At 39.7% G+C, this 27,235-nt stretch overlaps 3 protein-coding genes across 3 annotated transcripts in view; 1 reads left to right on the forward strand and 2 right to left on the reverse strand.

Annotated features, from left to right (window-relative positions):
* Positions 1–3,815: 3,815 nt before the first annotated feature.
* Positions 3,816–20,945, reverse strand: tmem50a (transmembrane protein 50A). Its single transcript, XM_043717647.1, has 7 exons — positions 20,854–20,945; positions 15,194–15,293; positions 13,900–14,012; positions 9,053–9,120; positions 8,194–8,286; positions 6,644–6,704; positions 3,816–6,506 (listed from the first exon to the last, which is right to left on the reverse strand). The coding sequence occupies exons 2-7, from the start codon at positions 15,290–15,292 to the stop codon at positions 6,461–6,463; spliced, it is 480 nt and encodes a 159-aa protein (XP_043573582.1). The 5' UTR covers position 15,293; positions 20,854–20,945; the 3' UTR covers positions 3,816–6,460.
* A 71-nt stretch (positions 20,946–21,016) lies between these two features.
* Positions 21,017–22,264, forward strand: snrpc (small nuclear ribonucleoprotein polypeptide C). The gene has a single exon (XM_043717646.1). The coding sequence runs from the start codon at positions 21,065–21,067 to the stop codon at positions 21,548–21,550; it is 486 nt and encodes a 161-aa protein (XP_043573581.1). The 5' UTR covers positions 21,017–21,064; the 3' UTR covers positions 21,551–22,264.
* Positions 22,265–22,854: 590 nt separating this feature from the next.
* Positions 22,855–27,235, reverse strand: part of mgst3b (microsomal glutathione S-transferase 3b) — a 17,430-nt gene continuing 13,049 nt past the window's right edge. The window contains exon 4 of the mRNA XM_043717648.1: positions 22,855–23,906. Within this exon, the coding sequence (XP_043573583.1) occupies positions 23,803–23,906 (104 nt within the window). The 3' untranslated portion in view covers positions 22,855–23,802. The remainder of the gene's footprint in view (positions 23,907–27,235) is intronic.

Consider the following 27,235-nt stretch of genomic DNA (forward strand, 5'->3'; position numbering starts at 1 on the left):
ATTATTTGTCAGCTAAAGATTTGACATGGAATATTAAGTGTGGGGTGGTGTTACAGTTCACTTGGAGTCAAAGTTGCTGTGTCAACATACACTTTTAGTTGTTTTCTCTTACTGCATAATAGATTTCTGTTTTATTACTTTCATATAGCATAAGCAAGCATAGATATTGAGAAATTGTGCTGCTTCATTGGGGCCATTGTATTAGCATAACATGATATACACCAGAGGTAGAGAGAAATTATGCTATCTCCCTGCAGTTCATTCAATCTTTAGAATTGGGTGTCACTTATACTCAACGGCTGAGTATCTATATTCAATTCAAGACAGACGTTGATAGATTTTTGGGAAATTGGAGAATTTTGAAATAATGGAGTAGCACGGGAAAGTGGAATTGAGGTAGAATATCTGCTATTAAGTGGCTGAGCGGGTTCAAAAGCTTTATTTTAAATGCTCTTATGTGCTCATTCACAACCTCTCCTTATTCTATTAACAATCCAAGCTGACTTGTAAAATACTTAGGAGTGCAGTGGAGCCATTTTAGATTTAAATTTTTATTGTCACGTGTAGAGAATTACAGGATTAGAGTGAAAAATGTATCATGTTGCAACACATGGTACCATCTTAAGTACAAAGGTACCTAGGTACAAAAAAAAACTTAGGTACAAAGTAGCAAAGGAGACAAAGTTAAAAAAGGTTAAGCATTATCTTCATATAATAAGCAGAAAAATAAAGAAACAAGGTCATAGTTAACAGATTAAGGAATTTAGCAGAAAAGGTATGTTTAGTGTAGGAGTGGCCCATACATGCTTGTACCAAAATGGTCTGTGTCAGCTCACAAAAAATTGGCCTACAAGGATTATGTAGAATGAGGCAGCCTGTCCCAGCATTAAAACCCTAAATGGCTGAAAATAGATAAACGACACAAACAGCCTTTTGATAAGAGCATGCCTAAAGACAAACAAGTGATGAACCGCAGCCACATTAATGAAAGTATAATTGGCCCAGTAAAAACATTTAAACCTCGATGTGGGGATTAATTAGCTTTAGGAACTGACTTCTTTTATGCCCTGAACAAAAGAGGCTGTTCACAGCCCACCAATCACAAAGTGCTACCAAGACTAGTTGTATAATTTTACACGTTATAACTAACATCATATCAGAATTCAAGCTGTCCTTAGACATAAGCCAGCCTGAGACAGATCCGAAATTGTAATTTTGGAATGCGAATGATTAGGATGCATAGAAAGATCCAAGGCCTAGAGATTATTGTGTCTGTTAAACACTATGAGACCATGGGAATCTGAGGTTGTCTGCAGGGATGCCCATCATTAACTAGGTGTCCATCATTGATTAGGTGTCCCTTGGGATTGGATATATGAAGAAAGAAGGAAGGACAGTTATTGCTGTATTTGATTATTGTAACAAAATGTATAAGAATATTGCTTTTTACTGTAAAGACTGCATGTCATTGATCTCTTCTGATCTAAGCTAAAGACTAAGTGAATAATTAAGTTTGTATGTCAAGGCTAGATTTGGGGAAGATCCTTTGGCCCTCTCCTTGCTTTAAGTGGTTTCTACTTAAATAAAAGAATCCTGCCTGCCTCCTGAGTCTTCATCCACGACTGGGGATTACGCTCCTATATTTAGTTTCAGGCTTCCATTAGCAGGCTTGCCATCTTGAAACTACAAAATAACTTTACTTATGATTAGTCCCCTGAGCATGCCAGGTACTGGTCTAAGTTAGACTTCATTGTTCCCCAATTAATTTCCAGGAAAAAGAGATGGCAATATATACAGCAATTTGCAGTTTGGCATCTTTTTGTGGTATAAAATGAGCTCGTGTATCAGCAAAATATTTGAATTGATTTTTAAGACTGATCAGCTGCAAGGTAACATTTTTACAAAATGCTTGGTCCTGTTATATAATCTGGGACAGATTACACATCCAAACAACTTCCAGTGACATGAATGCTTTCTCGTATAGGTCATCTCAACAGGTCAGAAATGGTTAATTAAGAATCGGGCTAAAGTGCTCCTAATTTCAGAGTCATTCTCAAGTCAAAGTGAATATTATCTGCCATATTTTCACTCATTCACTTCATACAACCAACTGCTATAATGGAATTAATGAGACTTATTTGACAAACCACCTCTTCTGAACACAAAATCTTTTGGAAAAAAAGTACTCATACAAAGATCCTGGGGTGTGTTGCTGAACAAAGAGACCTTGGATTGCAGGTTCTTGGTTTCTTAAAAGTGGAGTCTCAGGTAAATAGGATAGTGAAGGCAGCATTTGGTGTGCTTTCCTTTACTGGACAGAGCATTGAGTATAGAAGTTGGAAGGTCATGTTGCAGCTGTACAAGACATTGGTTAGGTCACTTTTGGAATATTGTGTTCAATTCTGAAATCTCTCCTATCGGAAGGATGTTGTGAAACTTGAAAGGGTTCAGAAACAATTCACAAGGATGTTGCCAGGGCTGTAGGGCTTGAGTTACAGGGAGAAGCTGAATAGGCTGGGGTTGTTTACCTTGGATTATCAGAGGCTGAGGGGTGACAGTACAGAGGTTTATAAAAGCATGAGGGGCATGGATAGGGGAAATAGACAAGGTCTTTTCCCTGGGTTAGGGGAGTCCAGAACTAGAGACCATAGGTTTAGGATGAGAGGAGAAAAAAGGGATCTAAGGGGCAACTTTTTCACACAAAGGGTGGTGTGTGTTGAATGAGCTGCCAGAGGAGGTGGTGAAGGCTGGTACAATTACAACATTTAATAGGCATCTGAATGGGTATATGAATAGGAAGGGTTTAGAGGGATACGGGCCAAGTGCAGGCAAATGGGACTAGATTAGGCTCGGATATCTGGGCAGCATGTACGAGTTGGATCAAAAGCACAGAAACAGACCCATCTATCGCTATAGCTCTCTGACATCCAGACCCGTTTCATGGTAAGAGAAAAAAAAAAAGAGTTAATACTGGAGGCAGCATGGTGGCTTAATGGTTACCACTGCTGCCTCACAGCGCCAGTGACTGGGTTAGTTTCATCCTTGGGGTGACTGTCTGCGTGGAGTTTGCATGTTCTCAGTGTCTATGCAGGTTTACTATGTGTGTTCCGGTTTTCTCCCACAGTCATTATATGAGCAGATTAGGTTGATTGGCCATGGTAAATCACCTATAGTGTCCAGAGATGTGCAGATTAGATGGATTCACCAAGTGAAACACGGGGTTACATGGTTCAGAGTCTGGGAGGGCTACTCTTTAGAGAGTCTGTGTGGATTCGATAAATCGAATAGCCTGCTTCCACACTGTAGGTATTTTGTGGAGTCTGTGGCCTTTCATCATAACACTTCTGACAAAGTCACACCCCTAAAAGGTTAACTGTTTTTCTTGTTTGACAGCTGCTATCAGATGAGTATTTCTTGCTTTTTCTATCTTTGTTACAAACTGTCCAATAAATTTTCCTTGAAATAAAAATTCTTCTCTCTTTTGGGCCATGTGGTATTCCAAATCAAGACCTGCGAAAAGTAGTTGCCAAATCTCTGCAAATTGGCTGAACTGCCAATTAACCAAATATAAGTAAGCCCTGAGTAACTTCCACAATAACATTTTTACCCTTATGAGGAGACAACCTTTATTATTGTCTTGGTCAGATGCCTGAGTCAAAGTGTCAACAATGCAGAGATTTATAGTTAATCTTCTTGCTGATTATTTCATTGTTTATCTTCCATGGCACAGCATATCAAACAATGGCTTCTTGTATCAGAAGGAACATGGAGAGTTCTAAGTACTACAATAAATAGATCCAGTTATTGCTCCATCATTTTTGAAATTTATGATTTTAATACTTGGTAATTTTGCAATTGATGGATTACACATACACTTCATAATTAAAACAAATGAAAAAGTATTGATTACACAAAATAGCAAGTAATTAAAATATATGATTGAGCCCCATGGTAACTTTAACAAAGCAAAAGAAAGCTCATAAATGATAAATCTGCACTAAAGTCAACTTTTCATTACTTGCCTGTGCAAAATCAAGTTAGATACCAAAGAATTATTATTATGGCATTTTATAGGAATCCTTTTTACTTTTTTATTTTTAGGAATGCAACAACTATAGCAGAATATATAAACAACAATTACTAATAAGCTACAACTTAAAAGACCCTGTGTATGTCTGTATGAGAGGGGTCAACATGATTTGTAGTGGACATGGCTGCCAACATAATTCCTGAATCTCAAGATTTCACATAAACTAACATTCTAAGAATGCCACCACTGATCACTGGAGCTTCTCTATCATCAGTATTAAATGTTAGAAATATGTTGATAATTACCTTCAATTTAATCTTAAAACTGTCATTACAATATTCCCCCACTGTATTAGCATAGCTTTCTCCAAATCTGGTAATAGTCATCTTTCTTTGAACTACCCAAGTCAGTTATTGCTACTTACTTTTTCTGTTCAGAATATAACAAGTCATGTATTCCATCAAGTTGGACTTCTCATTGGAAAAGGGAGAGCATAAGAAAACCAGTAAAGTTAGAGGGACATTCGCCAGGAATCTCCAACTTACAAACACCAAAATCTTTAATGCAATCTTGCAGTGTTCACAAATACATCATTGTTTTAGCAAACAGGGGGTTTTAAGAGATTGAACAATGCAGATCTTATTTAGTAGGTAAAGTACAGAGATAGTAACTACCTGGCTCGAAACACCCAGAACATCTTAAGCTCGTGTAGAAGCATCATACAAACTAACATTAGTTTTAAATCCAAGAGCTTCTATATTTAAAACAAATATTAGGAATTTCCTGGAAACTTCTGCTGCAACAATATCCATAATATAAAGTTGCTTTCCAGCACAGGAGTTGAGGAAGATGTTGTGTGGGATAATCTGGTCAATGCTATTCTATTTTGGCAGAGCATTTCTGAATTAGGTTAAAGTGCTCGTCAAACTCTCCAAAACATAACAGGTCTGTCCCAATTTAGAACCCTGCAAAAACAAATTTTTTAGATTCATGCTAATTGTAAGACAGTTATACCAAGTAAATCTAGACAGAGTGGGTTTGATATCAACTAATGTAGACTGACTCAGGACTTTCTGTTAAGTAAAGCTATTTGAAGTTTGATTTCTGTACTGCAGAATTGATTTTTTTTCTAGTTTTCTTTTTTTGGCATTTTGCTTGGATCAAATTTCCAAATGCAGAGATCAGCAAGTTCTAAATGTTAATAGTTATAAGAATCCCAAACTACTCATCATGTTCAAAATGATATAGTAGCTGCACTGCCTGCCAGATTGGATATTTTCTGGTTATTCTAGAGGATGGAGTCTGAGACAAAAGGCAAGGTGGAGACGAATACCCATGTTAGAAGACAACAGCTATTACTTCCTCACTCCAAAAATGTGGTAAGAATGGACTTTCTAGATTAATTTCTAGATTAACAAGATAGATTATGTATGGGGGAGAAAAAATTAATATATATGATCAGTGAGTGATAATTCACCTTGAAACAAAGCAGAAATACAAGGCGGATTTGTGCAAAATAATGAGGCGGCTGGACATGAGCATTATTGTTGATGCTCCCGCTTTTAAGAAAGCTTTGTCTGTACAATACTTGCATTTGATTTGAATTTGCCAGTATGCACTTGGATTACTTTCCATACAGCATGGAAAGGTTAATGCAGCATGTTGTCTTTGTTGCATTTGCCAGTGCAATCAAGCCATCAATTATCAGGTCAGAAAATATCTCCAAAAGGTGTTAATTGCTGCTTACGGTTCAAGTCAAGCAGTCACATGACATCTTCAGCGCTTTTATTCCTTGTTCTATGATGAGAGATTGACTCCCTACTTGACAAGATCTGAATCATGAACCTTACAATTAGGCATGCATGGGAATTACAGTATGGGAATACTACAAAGAATGAGGAATATGTGACCAATGATCATAGTAGGACTAGCCAGAGAAGCATAGAACACACGGACAGAAATAGTTGAGCACCTTGTGAAACTATGCCCACCTTTGTATTACACTTCTTCCAGGGTTGATGGAACAGCATGTTTGCTATACCCTGTATGAATTAGTTTCCTGGAAATTATGGAATAAGGACATCACTGGAAGATTAACAATAAAACCAGTGACTCCTAACTCACCCTGCCCAGAAAATCCCAATCATTCTAAAAAAATAATCACAATGTTATACGGAGACTATTATCCTCCATTTTGAGTTCAACTATTGCTAGGTAACATTTTAATCTGTTCTACATAATTATATACCACTCATCCTAACAATGCCCATAAATAACCAAAAACATATCAAAGTCAAATATGAGCTCCAAATGGAAAAATGGTACAGCGTCAACATGTAAACTCAACAGTAAAAGTTACACTAAATACAGCAAGATGCAAGTTGTGAGAAAATACAAAATACGTAGTCAGTGAACCTCAGTGCCACATATTTACTGCCACAGATCCTCGGTACGTCCAAACTTGAAGACCAGACCTCTGCGTGAAAAAGAAATTTCAATTTAAAAAAAAGTTCTAAATTTCAGTTGCTCTCAATTGCTGTGCACTTTATTTTCTAAAAGGTTTTGGAAATAGCTCTCACATAGAATTTATATTACTGTAACATATATGCTTACCCAAAGAAGATAAATGCATTTTGGAAGAAGACAGCTATACCAGGGTAAACATCTGACTTTTCTAGAAAGAAAACATTTTTTTTTAAAAAAAACAAAGTCTGGAAATACTGAAAAGCAAAATAGTGCACATTTATATCACACCAATAATCTTCAATACTCTCTGTTTTGCCCACAAGGCATGTTGTCTACTCAGTCTCACATATTCATATATTCATTCCTACATATTCAGTTATATTCCAGATTTCAGGTTTAATAGTCCAATAAAAGTAAAGAACTTGCATTTACATAGCAATTCTCATATGATTAAAAAGTACTGAATAACTTTACAGCAAAACACTTAAACTGAAGGGGAGATTTTAATACCCTCCCCTGTGCTGCGTTTCTTGCGAATCATTTCAGAGAACATCTCTGGGACACCCGCACCCATCAACCTCACCGCTCCGTGGCTGAACACTTCAACTTCCCCTCCTAATCCGTTAAAGACATGCAGGTCCTGGGCCTCCTCCACCGCCAAACCGTTACCACCCAACACCTGGAGGAGGAACACCTCATATTCTGCCTTGGGACCCTGCAACCACACAGGATCAATGTGGATTTCAAGGGCTTCCTCATTTCCCACCCCACATTATCTCAATCCCAAGCCTCCAATTTGGCATAACCCTCCGGACCTGTCCATCCCCCTCTGACCTATTACCTTCTCCCTCACCTTCATCCACCTATCGCTTTCTGAACTACCTTCCCCCAAACTCCAACCCCTCCCATTTATCTCCAAGCCCCGATCCACTAGCCTCATTCCTGATGAAGGGCTTATGCCCGAAATGTCAATTCTCCTACTCCTCGGATACTGCTTGACCTGCTGTGCTTTTCCAGCACCACACTCTCGATTCTGATCTCCAGCATCTGCAGTCCTCACTTTCGCCTTGTCTATATCCTTTGTCAGACTGTTATCCACATCATTTGGCTACCCACTATTTTTATGTCATCTGCAAACTTAGTTATAGTACATTCAATTCCACATTAATATATATTGTGAATAATTGTAGCACCAATACTGGTATCTGAGGGGCACCATTAATCACAGATTACCCGAAAATATCACCTTTATCCCAATGTGCTATCTTTGATTAGTTTATCAAGTCCTCTATATATGCTAACATATTGCCTCTGAAACCAAGAGTTTTTATCTTATTAAGTAGCCTGTGTGGAACCTTATTAAATGCCTTCTGAAAATCCAAATAGGTTACATCCATTGCTTCCCCTTTATCTAACCTACTTCAGTAAATTTGATATTGAATATTCAGGGAATATCGAAAACAATGGAAATTCCATTTTAAAATCTCAACCATTGTTAAATAGCAACCTACATGAAAGCCTGAAATTTACTAAGCACTATTCACAATGATTACATTACTATCAACCTTTTTGCGCTGTTACTTTCTCTTTAGACTTTGAGACACTAACAAAGAAGTGACCTAACAACAGAAATAAATTATACTTAATCACTGGAGTTTCACAAAAGCAGGTTAGAGGAATTACTTGCATTCACTTACGTGGCACAACATAACCACCAAAGAGGATCCACATGGACGCAATGAGAGATCCAAATGCCAACATAAAACCAATGAACAGCCAAATTCGAGCACCTGAAAAAAAAATCAATTCTCTTAAGGGAGTACAATACACAAGCACGGATAGAAAACTGTTCATGTTTGATCAAAATATACATTTGCAACTGCAGGACACACGCTCGGGAGTCTTTCCAAAAGTGTGCTACAAATTCATGTGCATTAGAAAGAAGATTCTCTATTAAGTAACAAGTTGGAACCAATGTGAATTAGAAAAATATTGATAAGATAATCTATTGCAACCATGTTATATTACAATAGCAGTACATTTTTGCTATGATTAAAATGACAGCCAGATTATTTTTAATAATAAGTCATAGATGCAATAAATTTCCTAAGCTGATTAGCAGAATTGTTTTCCTATTGCTAATCTACTGCATAAATAAATACACAAAAGACATCTGGCTGGCCATGAGGTGAGCAGGAGCACAAATCAGATCCTTCAATGGGCAATACAAATCAACAGCAGAAATTCTGATGAAAGATGGACAAGAACATCCTGACCCTCATGGGTTACATTTGTGGGCAAAGAAAAATTGGTGTAACAATTCACCAATGTACTAACTTTATATATTTATTTTCTACATTTTTCTGTTTCTAAATCGATTCTGTTAAAGCAGCCATCAAACTAAGAGGATTCAGGCTCAACTTGATTACAGAGAATCCACAATACGAAAATCAAAACAAAGTAACAAAAAAATCAGGAACAGAATCTTTCTGGGAACAACCTTAGAGATAGCACAAATCACACCATATTATCGATTCGAATGATAAAGAAATATACCTGTCTGGCCCATACAACCTTCGCTATAGCCATCACCACGAACTTGTCCATTTGAAACAGCATTTATCCTGAAAGAAACAAACAATTTCAAATAAAGCTTTATCGCAGAATATGGTTGAAAACTTATGCTTCTGAAACAAATGTCCGATTTCCTGCTGATTCCATTAGGCAATTCAGAGACCATGTATAATTCTGCAACATTACATTGCAAGCACAACACATGCTTGACTAATGTAGTGGTGATGATTTGGAGATGCCGGTGTTGGACTGGGGTGCACAAAGTTAAAAATCACACAACACCAGGTTATAGTCCAACAGGTTTAATTGGAAACACACTAGCTTTCGGAGCACCGCTCCTTCATCAGGTGATTGTGGAGGTTACAGTGCATTAATTAGAATTATGCATTCAATTTCCAGGACAAAGCAACTCCTTTCAATAGAAATAATCAAGAGTTAGATCCATTGCAAAATGTAGATGCTTATCAAAAAGAACAAACTTGGACATGCAACTAGCCCGGAAGGGCTATCAGAAATGAATGAGAGTATTTTTGAAGTAGCCAATACAGTGAAAACTTGAGTATCCGAACAAGATGGGCAGACACTATTTCATTTGGATAATTGATTATTCAGAAAATCGATTAAATGCTCGGAGTTTTAAAGTCTGCTCCCCATTCAGGAGACTGCAGCAGCAGATATTGTGCAACACCCCGCCCCCCCCACTCCCGTCCAGCACTGCCCCCCAATCCGGTCCAACCCCACCCCCGTCCCCAACACAAAGCACACGAGCTCCCCCTCCCCCCACTACAGGGTAGCCGGACTGTACACCAAGACTGCTGCTGCCTGTGTGGGGTAAGTCTGAAATAGTACACACACAACTTTTTGACAGGTTCCACGTTTGCCCTGTACAGGACGATGGTGGAGAGATTATACCTGGGAAGCAGGGGTGGGGGGTTAGGGTACACCCCTGTGTAGAACTCCAGGGAGAGGGAGGAGAGGGAGGAGAGGGAGGAGAGGGAGGAGAGGGAGGAGAGGGAGGAGAGGGAGGAGAGGGAGGAGAGGGAGGAGAGGGAGGAGAGGGAGGAGAGGGAGGAGAGGGAGGAGAGGGATTGTTATTGGCTCGGTTTACTTCCCTGGAGTGAGAGAGGGAGGAGAGGGAGGAGAGGGAGGAGAGGGAGGAGAGGGGAGTCAGTCATTTGGAGACGGTGCTGGTTTAATCACTGCAAACAAAAGACGCGATCACTGTTGGAAACACGTCCTTGATGTAAATGTTTCTATCAGGACCTCGAGATCTCTTTCGGATAACTGGTAATTCGGATAATCGAAGTTCCTCTGTATTTATTACCATGTTCAATTTTCCTCAGGGTTTGTATCTTTTCAAATATTAAGCAATCTAATGCTTAGCAAATAGACAATAATTGTGCTCAAACAAAAATTAATTCTTAAACATCCTGCTCTATTGTATCCCAACCATTATTTATGTAATAGAGAACTCAAAAATTTAAAAAGTTCTAGTATCCTTTTTGAAATCTGTCACACCCTATTAAAGGGGTTACATTTCCTCAGCTCTTCACAGAGTATCATAATTGACCACATTAAATTAAATATCTTTGGTTGTTGGAACAAACTCTGTTTTAAATATCCAAATAGAATAAGTTCAACTTGATTTTAGACTTTGCCTCTTCCTTTTTCAGTTTGGTATGCCCATAGTGTTCAGGGATGTGTAGGTTACATGCATCAGTAAGGGCTAAATATAGGATAATAGGGTAGGGGAACGGGTCCAGATGGGTTACTCTCCAGAGGGTTGGTGTGGACTTGCTGGGCCAAAAGGCCTGTTTCCACATTGTAGGGAATCTATTCTATTCTATATACATATTAATCTTAATATTTTGTCAAATCCACAAGACGGTTAGAAAAAAGCAAAGTTCCCTTGCACACACATATAGTTTACTTAATTTATATGTTAAAAGGAATTATACAATCATGAAAAGTTAAATTAAAAAAAAGACCTCATCTTAGCACAAGCATTTGAAATACAAAATATACAACAAACATTCTACTATATTCAGTTGGATCATGAGAAAGCAGGCCTCTACAAACACTGATAAACACAAGAATTACTAATACCTAACAGACCAATATCCATACATTGAATTAGATAACAAAAGGTTTTAGATATTTAGAGGCATAGAAGTGTACAGCATGGAAACAGACCCTTCGGTCCAACCTGTCTATACCGACCAGATATCCCAACCCAATCTAGTCCCACCTGCCCATATCCCTCCAAACCCATCCTATGCATATACCCATCCAAATGCCTCTTAAATGTTGCAATTGTACCAGCCTCCACCACATCCTCTGGCAGCTCATTCCATACACGCACCACCCTCTGCGTGAAAAGGTTGCCCCGTATGTCTCTTTTATATCTTTCCCCTCTCAGCCTAAACCTATGCCCTCTAGTTTTGGACTCCCCGACCCCAGGGAAAAGACTTTGTCTATTTATCCTATCCATGCCCCTCATAATTTTGTAAACCTCTATAAGATCACCCCTCAGCCTCCGACGCTCCAGAGGAAACGGCCCCAGCCTGTTAAGCCTCTCCCTGTAGCTCAGATCCTCCAACCCTGGCAACATCCTTGTAAATCTTTTCTGAACCCTTTCAAGTTTCACAACATCTTTCTGATAGGAAGGAGACCAGAACTGCAAGCAATATTCCAACAGTGGCCTAACCAATGTCCTGTACAGCCGCAACATGACCTCCCAACTCCTGTACTCAATACTCTGACCAATAAAGGAAAGCATACCAAATGCCTTCTTCACTATCCTATCTACCGGTGACTCCACTTTCAAGGAGCTATGAACCTGCACTCCAAGGTCTCTTTGTTCAGCAACACTCCCTAGGACCTTACCATTAAGTGTATAAGTCCTGCTAAGATTTGCTTTCCCAAAATGCAGCACCTCGCATTTATATAGAAAGGTTTTATTGTAAATCTATAATTGAGCATCAAACACCAGTTTCTATATTTTCTTTCTGAATCCATGTCCTATCTGGAAGCCAACCCACTCGTGGTGAAAAACCAAACTCTTCTTTCAAAAATATTTTCTAATCACCTTGTTCGGAGTTGTTATTACACACTGTTAGAGCAGGTGGGGCTTGATCTTGAGTCTCCTGACTCAGAGGTAGGGACGCTACCACTGTGCCACAACACCCATAAATCAAGTTTTAAATTTTCTTTTAAATCAACGAGTTCAGAGATGCTACGACACACCTCTGAAGCAGGTGGCACACAAACCCAGGCAGGCCTCCTGGCTCAAAGGTAGGAACACATTACTAAAGTGCCACAAGAATAAGCCTAACCCAAGCTTTTATTTACAATAATTGATTTGAAACTTCACTACTGCCATGATGGTAATTTGAACTTGTATCTCCAAACATTAGCGGCCATAAACTTCTTTTTAAAAACCGAATTCACGTTTATTTCAGTTGGCCACACTTCATCAAACTCACCCGTTTTTTTTCTACCTCCACGTGTTTATGCAACTAATTTAAACCTGCTTGATATATTTCCTAATCAACTACTCAGAGATGTTAAGACACACCTTTGAAGCAAGCTGGATTTGAACCCAAGCTTCCTGGATCAGAGGTAGGAACACTACCACTGCACCACAAAAGCCCCTAACATTTTTAATCCAGCTGTTCACAGATGTTAAAGCACATCTCTGGGATAGATGGGACTTGAACACAGATCTTCTGGCTTAGATATAGAGGTAGAGATGCTGCCACTGGACCACAAGCTCTTGATATTTTCTAACCAACCTGTTCGGAGCGGTTATTACACACTTCAGGAGTAGTGGACCTGGACCTGCTTGCTCCAAGGCAGGTACACAATCATTGCATCACAAGAACACTTATCCAAGTTCTTTTTTTCCCCCCTTACTCAGAAGGGTTATCACATACAACTGAGTGACCCTCCCACCATCAAAATTACCGTGACTTCTTTTTGCATTTTTAAATAAAGTAATAATCACCACCAGTGAAAGCACCCATGTAGCAACTGAGCACTTTCAAACAAAGCCCACCATGGGCAATGCAAATCATCATATTTTTTGGGGGTGCGGAAAGTAAGAAGCAGGAAGGCACTAAATCAAAATGGAGTTGGAGGGGGAAATAAAGCACTGTATTGCCCATCCTATCCTACCTATCTCTCTCTCTCTAAAAGGCATAGAGAATACTGATGGGCACTGTGTGCTCCCTCTCCCAGGACACCAAGGCACAAACTTAACCAGAGAATCCAAGCTCTTAAATATTAAGTCCAATGAGCATAATCTATCCTTAAGTAATTCTGGATCCATTTACAATTTATACTTAAAGCATATTGTCAATTTTTTTTCTCTCAGAAGATAGACAATCTGTGGAATTCTTTACTGCAGAAGGCTGTAGAGAATTGATCCTTAAGCATATTCACGGCTAAGATACACAAATTTTTAATCAGAGGGGAGACAAGGGTTAAGGGGATAAGAAATGAAAGTAGAGTTGAAGTAGGGCTGAATGGTTGACTTCTGTTCGTGACTCTTGTGGTCTTATGATGCGGCACAGCTTATTAGAAATAATAAATGCAAATATAAATAATAACTTTCAATATATAGCACCTTTAATGCAAGTAAATATTCAATTATACTTATCAGGAATTGACTGCACAAAACTGGAGAACAACAAGGACCTAAGGGTGCACCATATCAAACTCAATGAAAATAGCAGAAATGAGAATTACAAGAAAGATTGGGGTGGCTCTCTGGTGGTAATGGGGAACTGGCATCATCTTCAAGACAGCTAAAGCCCACTTCTACTTACATGAGAAATGCAAGTGTTGCTATAACACCACAGGTGTGGTAGGAGTGGTTGAATTTGTCCATTTCAGGGTACTTCACAGCAGCATCAATGATAACCCACCAGCCTGTGAAAAACTAAAGAAACAAAATACTTCAAGATTCTATAACTGAATCATATAAATAAAATTTATGACTCGATTTCATCAAATCAAACAGCCATATTTCAGTGTACAAATAAAATACCTTATAAACGAAATTAACGGACTAAGACAGGGCAAAAGAAGTGTTCACACAAAGTTCGTTAACACAGAGAAGATTCAATCTCTCCTCTCCTTCAAATTTAGTTGTACTAAAACCAAGACAGCAGCACCAATGTTTTTTACTTACCTCAGCTTATGGGTTGTGATAAAGTTACTAGATACTTGCTCTTGATCATATTATAAGCAACCTTTGACAGCACTTTCCAAAGCCATAAACTCTCCCAATTTGAAGGCATCAGATCCACCTGCAAGTTCCCCTCCAAGTCATACACCATTCTGATTTGGAACAATATTGTATTCCTTTATTGCCACTGGGTCAAAATCTTGGACCATTCTTCCTAACAGTACTGCAGGTACTCTTACATTGCAAGGTGGCAGTCAACACCTCCTGCTCCAATTAAGGGTAGCCAATAAACATTGACTTCACTCACATCCAGTGAATGAATAAAAAAAAACATACATACAACATTGGGTAAGAATGGGATTTGGGCTTAACTACAACTATCCTATAGTCAAACATATGCCAAGACTTACTTCTGAATATTAGTTCGAGTAAAGTAGTAACCGCTATCCAGCATCTATGCAATTGCCAAATCCAAGGTATTAATGTCTTCAGGATAAAACAAATTATGAAATTTTGAAGAGTGGAGGGAGAGGGGAAGAAAAAATGATTTGTGTTGCACAGAAATGAGTAGACTTCAACTAGCAGCTGATCCACTTGACTGGACCAACCCATAAACTGTGTGCACTTTCCTATTACTATACTTACTACTTAAATGCTGAATCAGTTGCATAGATCAACTATAATAATCAATTCCTGAATCAACATATCAACGCATATTCAAGTGATGAGGATACTACTTAATTGTGGAAGAGAGCAAAATAGTGCAACAGGTGGTATTATAAGGATTATGGTGAGAACAAGATGCTCTAGAGCTTAGTTACAACATCAACTTATTAGCGCTTCTTCATCAGGGACAAATCTTGCACCCAATCTAGTCCGAAACATCAAATCTATGATTATTTCTTACAGAGCAATAATGCAGGGATACATACCAACACACCAGCAGCCATTGATGCAATGGCATTTCGTTTTTCACTCCAGTCAATACATTCACATTCTGGACATCTGATGTTATCTAGAAATCCAGACATCCTGCAAGCCCAGAAAAAAGTTTTTTTACATTTAGTTTTTCTTTTCCAACTAAACACACATCTATATTCAAACTGATAAATATTACAAAACCAGAATTGTTCAACACATTCAGTTGCTTCAATCAACATTTGATCTTTTGAAGAATAATTCAGTTAGCCTCATTCCTCCACTCTTTCCCTATATCGTTGATTTTTTCTCTTCATTAATAGCTGTTCCATTCAAATTCCAACCCCTTATTATGTAAAAACAATTTTCCTTACGTCGCCTCTGGTTCTCTTGACTACTTCCAAATTTGTGCAATCTGTTCATTAACCTTTCCACCACTGGACACACATTCTCTATTTCCACTATCAAAATCCTTACTAATTTTGAATCTTTAAAATCTCTTATCCTTTGTTGTCCAATGTGGAACAATTTACAGTCACATAGATCAACTATAATTATCAAATCATGGAGCATTCCAGGTCAAGCTGTTTAGTATACTGCCTAAATCCTTATGATGGTGTGGTGTCCAAAATTAAAGACATTTTACCAGCTGGGAATGAACTATTTTAAATAGATTTAGCATAACTTCCTGACTTTTGTGTTTTTGAGAACAGAATCACAAAGCAAGGTTTTGAATTGAGGGATGATCACAGCAAATTGGGCCAAATTGCTCATAGGTCAACCTAAAGATAAATGCTGAATAATATTCACTATGATACAAAACCAGTTTACATCCTTGGTGCAAACACCTGACTTGGATAGTTACTCAACCATGGTCAACAAATAAGGTGAGAGATATTCCTGTACAAAAACTAGTAAAACCTACACTGTTGAAAGGATTTGATTCCACTGGAGAAGGTGCAAATGAGATTCATCAGGATGTTGCCTGGGGTGAGAAGTCTCAGTTATAAGGAGAGATTTGATAGACTAGGTTTCTTTTCCTCGGAGAAGAGGAGGGCGAGAGGAGATCTGATTGAGTTATACAAAATGATAGGAGGCATAGACAGAGTAGATCAAAAGAACCTCTTACACACGGCAGACATGTACATGACCAGAGGGCAGAAGTTTAAGATGAGGAGCAAATGGTTTAAGAGAAGATATAAGAATAGGAAGGGTTTAGAGGGAGATGAGGAAAGGCTTTGTCCCCCAGAAGGTGGTAAGACATATGGAATGTGCTACCTGAGAGGCTGCTGTAGGGAAGTGCTCTCAACGAAACACCAACCCTCTGAAGAGTATCCCACCCAGACCTGCACCCTTATCCCATTATTTTACATTTTCCCTGACTAATGCCCCTAACCTACACATCCCTGAACACTATGGGCAACTTAGCAGGCCAACTCACCTAACCTGCACACCTTTGGACCGTGGGAGGAAACCAGAGCACCCAGTGGAAACCCACACAGATATGGGAAGAAATGTGCAAACTCCACACAGTCACCCAAGGCTGGAATCAAACTTGGGTCCCTGGTGCTGTGAGGCAGCAATGCTAACCACTGAGCCACTGTGCCGCCCACTTAAGAAGCATTTGTATGAGTACTTAAAATGCCAGGGTATAATAGGCCATGAGCCAAGTGCAGGTAAATGGTAATAGTGTCTTTTGATGTTTGTTGATTAGCATAAACACAGTGGGCTGAAGGGCATGTTTCCATGCTCTAACTGATGCCCTATTGTTTAAAGGTAGAGCTTTTCCAAAAAAGTGCCTTAATCAGAGTTGAATAAATAGGGGAAAGCACTACTTAACATCACATTATCTCCACAACTTCAACTCAAATACAGTCTCCAGCCACTTAAACTCAGGCAGAAATCACTTGAAATAACTTTAAGGGCCTGGAAAGCAGACAGTTTCAACGAGGGAAAAAAAAACTTGCATTTGTCTAGCATATTTAACATCAAAATTAAAAGTCCCCATTTTACTTCACAAACAGAAACCAAAATAACTCGGGGATATTACGAGGAATGACAAAAGGCTTAGCCCAAGACTAGGCTCCAAGGAGAGTCTCATGCAGAAACGATTGTAGCCAGGAAAGTTTAAAGTGATTTTAGTCAGATGGGCAATGGGCCAAGGAGCAGTAGATAGAGTTTAATTGCAGATGGAGTTTAATATAGATAAATGCAAGGTGATGCATTTTGGAAAAGTGAATCAGGACAGGACTTATACACTTAATGCTAAGGTCCTGGGGAATGTTGCTGAACAAAGAGACCTTAGAATGCAAGTTCATAATTCCTTGAAAGAGGAGTTTCACGTAAATAGGATAGTGAAGAAAGTGTTTGGTATGCTTGCCTATTAGTCAGTATATTGATTACAGGGTTTGGGAGGTCATGTTGCAGCTGTACAGGACATTGGTTAGGCCACTTTTGGAATACTACATGCAATTTTAGTGTACATGTTATAGGAAGGATATTGTGAAATTTAAAAGGGTTCAGAAAAGATTAACAAGAATGTTGACAGAGTTGGAGGGCTTGAGCTACAGCTGAATAAGCTGGGGCTATTTTCCCTGGAGCATCGCAGGCTGAGGGGTGACCTTCTAAAAGTTTATAAAATCATGAGGGGCATGCATAAGGTGAATAGCCAAGGTGTTTTCCCCTGGAGTGGGGGAGTCCAAAACTAGAGGGTATGGGTTTAAGGTAAGAGGAGAAAGATTTAAAAGAGACCTAAGGAGCAACATTTTCATACATAGCATGGTGTATGTATGGAATGAGTTGCCAGAGGAAATGGTGGAGGCTGAGACAACAACATTTAAGAGGCATCTGGATGGATATAAGAATAGGAAGGGTTTAGAGGGAGATGGGCCAAATGCTAGCAAATGCAATTAGATTAATTGGGATATCTGGTCGGCATGGAGGAGTTGGACCGAAGCTTCTGTTTCCGTGCTGTGCAACTCTATGACTCTATAATTCCAAGGTCTGGAGCCCAAATAGTGAAGATACATGTATCAATGGTAGGGTTCAGACAGTATGCACAAATGGAAGGAATAAAAGGAAGGACTCCAGGGATTGCAAAGGAAGTTGCAGGAATTAAGGAGGTTATACAATGAAGGCATTAAATATGTAAATCAAACTTTTAAGCAAGGACATGGGTGATATGTGCAGAGCTCTAGATGATAATAATTTATTAAAGTATAGAATGAGGTACCAGAATGACGATTTCTGTAACAGATGAGTTATTGGAGGAGCAGGCAGGTCATAACACAGTAAATATGAGACCATAAGCTCAGCTCACAGACTGAGGACAGGGACAAAGTGCCAGAATGCAGGGTTTGTGAAAACATAAGATAGAATGATCATGCAATATGCTCAATTCAACATGAGATCAACTAGTTGATCTGATAATATAAATAAGTAGTTTCAATAATTTAATATAGGCATTGTTCAATAGTTCGATATTACTGTTTGGAATTTCAAAGAATGACAGGTGATCTTTGAGACACACAAGATTCTTAAAAAGCTTGACAGGATAAATACTGACAGGATGTTTCCCCTCATGAGAGAGTCTCGGATCAGTGTACATCGTCTCAGAATTAAGGGGCACCAATTTAAGACTGAGTTGAGGAGGAACTTCTTCACAACAGAAGGTTGACAAACTTTGTAACAAGATTAGAGTGGTGCTGGAAAATCACAGCAGGTCAGGCAGCACCTGATAAGCAGAAAAAATTGATGTTTCGGGCAAAAGCCCTTCATCAGGAATGAAGGGCTTTTGGAACACTTTGCCACAGACAGCTGTGGACCAGAGTCATCGTGTATATTTGAGAACATAGCAATAGCCCTTCAGCCCCTTGAGCCTGTCATGCTACCATTTAATGATAGCATGACTGATCTGTGGCCTATCTCCAAATACTTGCCTTTGTATAATACATTTGCTTACCTGAAATGTATCTAGCTCAGATTTAAAAGCAACAACTGATCCAGCATCCACTACTGTTTGTGGAAGAGTTCTGAACATCTATCACTGCGTATAGAAGTACTTCCTAACATCTCTCCCGAACAGTCTGGCCCTAATTCTCAAACTATCCCCTAAGTCTACAAAGTTCAAAGGCTAGGATAAATATTCTTGATGAGTAGGAAATCATGAGTTAAGGAAAGGGCAGGAAAATGAATATGAGAAGCCATGTATTGAATATCAGGCTCAAGGGGTCAAATGGCTTACATCTTGGAGTGCAAGTTCATAGCTCCTTGAAAGTAGAGTCACAGATATCTAGGACAGTGAAGGTGGCATTTGGTGTGCTTTCCTTTATTGGTCAGAGTACTGAGTATAGGAGTTGGGAGGTCATATTGAAGCTGTACAGGATGCTGGTTCAGCCACTTTTGGAAAATGCAATTCTAGTCTCCTTTCTATCAGGAGAATGCTGTGAAACTTGAAAGAGTTCAAAATAGATTTACAAGGATTTGCCTGGGTTGGAGGATTTGAGCTATAGCTGAATAAGCTGGCGCTGTTTTCCCTGGAGCTTTGGTGGCTGAGGGGTGACCTTATAGAGGTTTATAAAATCATGAGGGGCATGGATAGGGTAAATAGACAAGGTCTTTTCACTGGGGTGGGGGAGTCCAGAACTAGAGGGCATAAGTTTAGGATGAAAGGGGAAATGATATAAAAGAGACCCAAGGGGCAACATTTTCACGCAGAGAGTGGTGTGTGAATGGAATGAGGATGCCAGAGGAAGTGGTGAAAGCTGGTATGATTGCAACTTTTAAAAGGCGCCTGGATGGGTATATGAATAGGAAGGGTTTGAAGGGATATGGGTCAAGTGCTGGCAAATGGGACTAGATTAGATTGGGATATCTGATCAGCATAGGCAAGTTGGACTGAAGGGTCTGTTTCTGAGCTGTATATTTCTGTGACTTTATGATTCTGTCAGTTCTTATTTCTTCTGACTTCTTCATTAAAAAAAAAATCAGTTCTGGTACGTCAGCATACTTTAAAATCTACCTACATTGAAAATAAAACCATTCTAGCTCCTTCCAATATAGAATAAATATTCTTAAATATAGTATCATGAGAGACTGAAATTTGCCTAAGTCATGAATGTCATCGAGAGGCATAACATTTGCTTAAGTAACTACGTACAGCTTCTTAAACAAAAACAGAAATCGCTGGACAAACTCAGCCGTTCTGACAGTATCTGCGCAGAGAAAGCAAACGGCCGAGTTTTTCCAGCAATTTCTATTTTGTTTCAGATTATCGTCATTCGCGGTTCTTTGCTTTATTTTACCACTACCTTCTGGACACGATAGGAAATAACCATGTCTTTAAAACATGGTTATTTTTGGAGGAGGATGTAAAGCCATCACAAATTTTAGACTGAGACAAGCCTGAGAAGCGAAAGGCTCGGCCTTACAGTGCTCTCGGGATTTGTAGTCCTGCAGAAATTTCACTTCTTCCCGGGAGCTGAAGACACAGCTTCCAGAAAACTACATTTCCCAGTGCGCATGCTCCACCCAAAGCGGTGCCGACCCTTTAGTGCTCCAGCAACGCCTCAATATATCTCTATTTATAATAGTAGCAACGACGACGTCTACTGCGAAGCTGTAAGTTAAACGATTAAACTTAAAAAAAAAACCGGTCTATACGAGAAATCCATACTTGCTCAGCCACCGATAGAGACGATCACAAACAATACCGCATCCACCCTCCAACAACAGCTGGAGATGCGCATGCCCGTTAGGGTCGGACCATCACGTGATCAATGATGGAATCGGCGTAGTGACATCAGATGGAGTGACGCAGAAATAGGTATATAAAGGACTGTGGCGGGTCCGGCGCATGCGCACCACCTCGGCGTCCGGCCGACAACATGCCGAAGTATTATTGCGATTACTGCGATACTTACTTAACACACGACTCGCCGTCTGTCCGCAAAACCCACTGCGAGGGCCGCAAGCACAAGGAGAACGTCAAGGACTATTACCAGAAATGGATGGAAGAACAGGCCCAGAGCCTCATCGATAAGACCACCGCCGCTTTCCGCCAAGGGAAGATCCCGCCCACCGCACCGTTTCCGGCGCCGGCCGGTCCTCCTCCCGGTGGGGCCGCTATCCCGCCGCCTCCCGGCAATGTCGGTGTCCCACCGCCGCGGCCTGCCATCCTACCGGGGCCCCCGATGGGAGGGCCGCCCATGATGCCGATGATGGGCCCCGCGCCTCCCGGTATGATGCTAGTAGGTCACGGGATGAGGCCGCCTATCGGGGGCCCGATGCCCATGATGCCGGGGCCTATGATGGGGCCTCACCGGCCGATGATGGTGCCTTCCAGACCTGGGGTGGTCCGCTCGGGAAGATAAGCAGTGATTTACATTGTGAGGTTTACTCAGTGCAACTTTTCATATTTTTCCCCCACCGAAGCAAAGGCCGCTGAAGGACAGCATCGGCGGTTGAAGATCAGATTTGTAAACTTCTTTTGTTTTAAGAAACTGCAGCAAGTCGCATGTCAGCCGCCATCTTCCCGGCCAACCACCAACCATGGTTAATGTGAGCGCGTTTCTAAATGACGAATCGTGATTCAAACTGAAATACTCTCTAGAAATCGCCATTTACATTCGGAAATGGCTGATACCCGTTTTCGAAAGCGTTTTGTTGATTCTGGCGTCCTCTAGATTGTGCAGGAAACATGGCCCAAGTTGCAATTTTTTTGACTGCCCCCAATCTATTTCACAGTTCAATGGCATTTTGTCTTTCTAAGTAATTTCAGTTCGAGTTCCTCCTCTGCCATTTATACTGTAATTCCTTTTTTTCTTTTACCAGTGTAAATTTTCCTAACTTTCTAAAAGATCTCCAAACACACTGGTTGACTGTACAAGAAGCAGTGAGCCATTAACATTAGGTTAAATTGTAATTGGAATGTATTGTTTGTTCCTTGATCTTGGGTAATTGAACAGCCAACTGCAGATCTTAATTTGAAAATACTTATGTTGAACATGTTGCATTTATTTTGTAATCCTTAATTTAGTGTTTGAAATATTACATTTTAAAAATTGTAATAAATGCTATATGTTGTATGATTTGTCGTCTGCATGTCTTTGGGAACTGCAGTTTCTAAGCCAACCGAAATAATTTTCATCTTGTCCAGAAATAACTTGTAATTCATTTGTTCCAGTAGAAGTTATGCATTTCTGCTCTTTCTAAATACCTTCTCAGTGGAATGAAAGTGCCATGTTCTATTTGCAATTGTAGACTCAGTACAGGTATATTAGGATATCAAATATAATTTATAAGGGGTTAAGCTTCATTTCCATTAAAACTATGGACAATTACAGCTCCAGTGTAGCTGCACCAACAATTAACTTGAGTATTTGCAATACTTAAAGCTGTAAACTATAAAAATTGTCATAATTTGGTTGCACTGTACTGTATGTAGATCAATATAGCGAATCAATTCGTTTCAACTTTGCCTACTTAATGTCTGCTTGCAGTATATGAAAGGTTTTACCATTTTGATTTTTCTTCAGTCTGGAATTTGAGTTGGAAACAACAATGGCTTACTGGCCATAAGTGAACTGCACTATACAGAAACACTCATTTGTGACCATTGTTGTTCCTAAAGACATGTACTGGTCTTTCTGAAATTTGTTTCAAAAATATTCTTAAATGTCTTTAAATTCATTTTTAATTAGAAATGAAGTGAAACATACAGCTACAGTAAGATTTTATTCCCAAACAAACATTAGTTTAAACATTTCTTAATCATATAGGATCCTGATAAATGGTTACATGAAGAGTTTTATAGATAGCTAAGCAAGACAAAATTATACCTTGAGGCATTTCATTATTTAATCTGCAAAAAGTTAAACTAATCGCTTTTAATGGTGCTGATAAACTTAATAACAACCGAAACTGGAAAAGTAAAGAACAATGAATGTTTCATTTTATTAAAAAAAACTCCATTGTTCAGAAGTAACTTTTCAGCTTATGAATATTTAAATTACCCCTGTTCATCAGCCTGATGTGCACTTTGCCATTTTGTTTGTCTTTTGATTTGATATAATTTCAAGACATCATAATACATTCTGCTGTTGTGAGGTCATATTGAAAACTGTTCAAATATTGAGTACCTTTGGGAGCAGAGAAACATCTGAGGTCAGATTCAAGGTTAAATTTAATTCAAGATTACACAATAAATTTAAATTGGGAATTACATACCCTTAGCTGGAGTGAAGAAGAATTCTGTTACAGCAGAGAACGTAACAGCCAGTTCAATTATTTGGGATTTCAACTATAAATGCCTAGTTTGTATAAAATACAACTGTTTTACAATTTGCAATGCATCATTTTTGTTAAATGATCAGAAAGTATGAAAACATGTTGTCCCACAAAGTCTAATCACAATGGAATGCTTATGATAGTAACACTGATATTAAAGAAAACACCCATCGATGGTTGACAATGGTAAAAGGGATTAGCCATTAAACAAAGAGATGGTGAAGATAATCCTCATTTCAAACTGGCTGAGTATGTAAAGTACTAGAGAACCACAGCCATGCTGTCAGTCACTGATTTTCTTACGTTCATCACAGTAGTAGCGTTAAAATTACTCTTTTCATCCTGACGAAATAAGGGTTTTAAATGCGACAACTATAGACAGAAAAATAACTCCCAGTAGACCAATGTATCCGTAGGAACCATTCATTCTTTTCTCTGGCACTGCGAAGAAGCGGAGATAACAGCTGAACAAAAGTACACAATCTGATATGGTTTCATTGAGATTGCTAATACTATACAGAAAAAAAAAGGCTTATACGGTCTATAAAGTATGCATACTGGACCATATAGACATAAGAGTTTCATTTTAGTGTCAAGATTAGAGTGGTGCTGGAAAAGCACAGCAGGTCAGGCACCATCCAAGGAGCACGAAAATTGACGTTTTGGCCAAAATCCCATCATCAGGAATGAAGGGTGTCATGTAGTACTGTGAATTTTATAGCACCCTACCGCCGCCTCCTAATTTGCAGGCCACCGACAGATCAATGGCAATGGCTGGAAGGAACCAAAGAGTTCAGTGAAGTTTGGTAACTGTTTAGGGCCTAGAGAGAAAAACAGGCCGAGGGAGAGATGAGAAAAGCAAGTACAGTAGGAGAGAAAGAGAAAAGTGATATTTGTATAGGTACAAAAATGATCAGAAATGCAGAGTTTTGGAAATAACCAGTCAGCCAATGCTTGTGAAGAAATAAATGGTTGGTAACTTATCTGACATATCTGATAAGGTCACTTTCGCTAGATTGGGAAAGGGATTGAATCAACAAATATACCATCTGGAAAGTGGGATTAAATGAGATGTAATTGGCTTAAGGCATAAATAATAAAAGACTTAAGACAGAAATGCAGAGATAAAAATGTGCAAATAATGTGTCAAAAGACAGGAAATGCCATGTGAATGAAAATCTGAGACGAAACAAAGTGTTAGAACAAAAAATAAGGCCACAAGTAAAACAGGAAATTAATACAAAATGCAAGTCCTAGTAGAAATTGTAAATAGTTTTATGTAATTACGAAAAATGTAGGGACTTTTGAACAGCTTGAATCAAAGAAGATAGTGTGGAAAAGATGTCAAAACAGCAAGGTGTCAAGGAAGGTCTGCGAGGGGAATTGAAGGAGCATAAGTGATCTCTGAAAGGTGTTCAAGTGTGGAACCTTGCTGACTTGTAATGCTGGGGAAGGGAAGGGTACAAAAGAGACCAGAATCACCAAATGACAAGTCTGCTGCAGGGAATGGTAGTGCCAAGTTGTGTGTGACCCAGTGTATCATTGAAACAGGTGAGAAGCAAAAGCATGAAGGGATACATTTAAACGTGAGTTGTTCAGAGATTTTTAATGAGGAACTTCTGTATAATTAATGTTTTTTGAGAAGGTAACAAATGAAAATAAATGCCTGTCTGAAAGCAATGGGGGAAAGTGAGGACTGCAGAAGCTGGAGATCAGAGTCGAAAAGTGTGGCGCTAGGAATGCACAGCAGGTCAAGCAGCATCCGAAAAGCAGGAGAATCAATGTTTCAGGCATAAGCCCTTCATCAGGAATGTGGGGTGGAGGGGAAGGGAACGGAGAGATAAATAGGGTAGGAGTGGGGCTGAGGGGAAGGTAGCTGGGAAGGCGATAGGATGGATACAGGTGGGGGTCGTTAGTGATAGGTCGGAGGGGAGGGTGGAGCGGATCGGGGGGGTTGGTAGAAGAAAGATGGACAGGTAGGACAATTAAAGTGGACGGTGCCAAATTGGAGGGTTGGATTGGAGGTGAGGGGAAATGAGGAAACTGGTGAAATCCACTCCAGGCACCTCTTGCCGCTGCAAGAGGTGTAAAACCTGTTCCCCCATCTCCCCCATCACCTGTGTCCAAGACCCCAAAGAATCCTTCCACATCCATCAGAAATTTTCCTGCACATCCAAACACCTCAGCTCCTGTGTCCTTTGCTTTCAATGGGGTCTCCTGTAAACAGGACGCCAACTCATGAAATGTTTCAGAGAACATCTCTGGGACACATACACTTAACAGCTCCACCGCCCTGTGGCCGATCACTTCAACTGCCCCCCACCAGTCCACCAAGGACATGCAAGTCCTGCGCCTCCTCCATTGCCAAATCCAACCCACCTAACGCCTGGAGGAAGAATGCCTCATCTTCCACCTTGGGACCCTCCCACATACAACATCAATGTCAATTTCACCCATTTCCTCATCTCATCTCTCCCCCCACTTCATCTCAGATCCAACCCTCCAATTCGGCATCGCCGTCTTGAACTGTCCTACCTGTCCATCTTCCTTCCCACCTATCCGCTCCAACCTCTCCTCCGACCTATACCAACATCTGTATCTACCTATCGCCTTCCCAGCTACCTTCTCTCCAGCCCCACCTCCATCCTCCTATTTATCTCTCAGCCCCCTTCCCTCCACCAAATTACTGATGAAGAACTTATGCCAGAAATGTCAATTCTCCTGCTTCTTGCATACTGACTGACCAGCTGTGCTTTTCCAGTGCCACACTTTACAACTATGAAAGCAATAGTCAAGGTTCCACCAAAAGGAACTCTTAAAGGGGCAGCCAATAGCTTTGAATAGGGAAAGAATTTGTTAGGAAAGAGGAACAATGATCAGGAAACAATAAGTACGTATTCAAATCTCTAGAATTTGATCAGTTATTTTGTACAAAAATCACAAAACTAATAGGGACAAAAATTAATTGAAAATGCTAATAGAATGTTGGCCTTTATCTCAAGGTGGCTGGAAATCAAAGGGGTGAAAGTTATATTCCATATTTCGCACTTCAGACAAACCTGTTTTGCACTGTGTTTGGACAATGCACCTCGGACAGTGTACACAGGATTTGTAGGAGCTGCAGTGTAGATTCAATTGAATGATACTGTGACTAAAAATGATTACATTATGAAGGGACAGTGAATGGAATAGGCTTGCATTCTTGTGAATTTTGAAGATAATGGATTAATCTAATTGAGGCGTTTTAAGATGATCAAAGGATTTGTGTGGAGCTGCAGAAAATGGGGGAGATACTAAATGAATATTTTGCATCAGTATTTACTGTGGAAAAGGATATGGAAGCTATAGACTGTAGGGAAATAGATGATGACATCTTGCAAAATGTCCATTTTACAGAGGAGGAAGTGCTGGATGTCTTGAAACGCATAACAGTGGGCAGATCCCCAGGACCTGATCAGGGGTACCCTAGAACTCTGTGGGAAGCTAGAGAAGTGATTGCTGGGCCTCTTGCTGAGATATTTGTATCATTGATAGTCACAGGTGAGGTGCTGGAAGACTGGAGTTTGGCTAACGTAGTGCCACTGTTTAAGAAGGATTATAAGGACAAGCCAGGGAACTATAGACCAGTGAGCCTGATCTCGGTGGTGGGCACGTTGTTGGAGGGAATCCTGAGGAACAGGATGTACATGTATTTGGAAAGGCAAGGACTGATTAGGGATAGTCAACATGGCTTTGTGCGTGGGAAATCATGTCTCACAAACTTGATTGAG

The sequence above is a fragment of the Chiloscyllium plagiosum genome, chromosome 27 (genome assembly GCF_004010195.1).
Source record: "Chiloscyllium plagiosum isolate BGI_BamShark_2017 chromosome 27, ASM401019v2, whole genome shotgun sequence".
NCBI classification, from domain to species: domain Eukaryota; kingdom Metazoa; phylum Chordata; class Chondrichthyes; order Orectolobiformes; family Hemiscylliidae; genus Chiloscyllium; species Chiloscyllium plagiosum.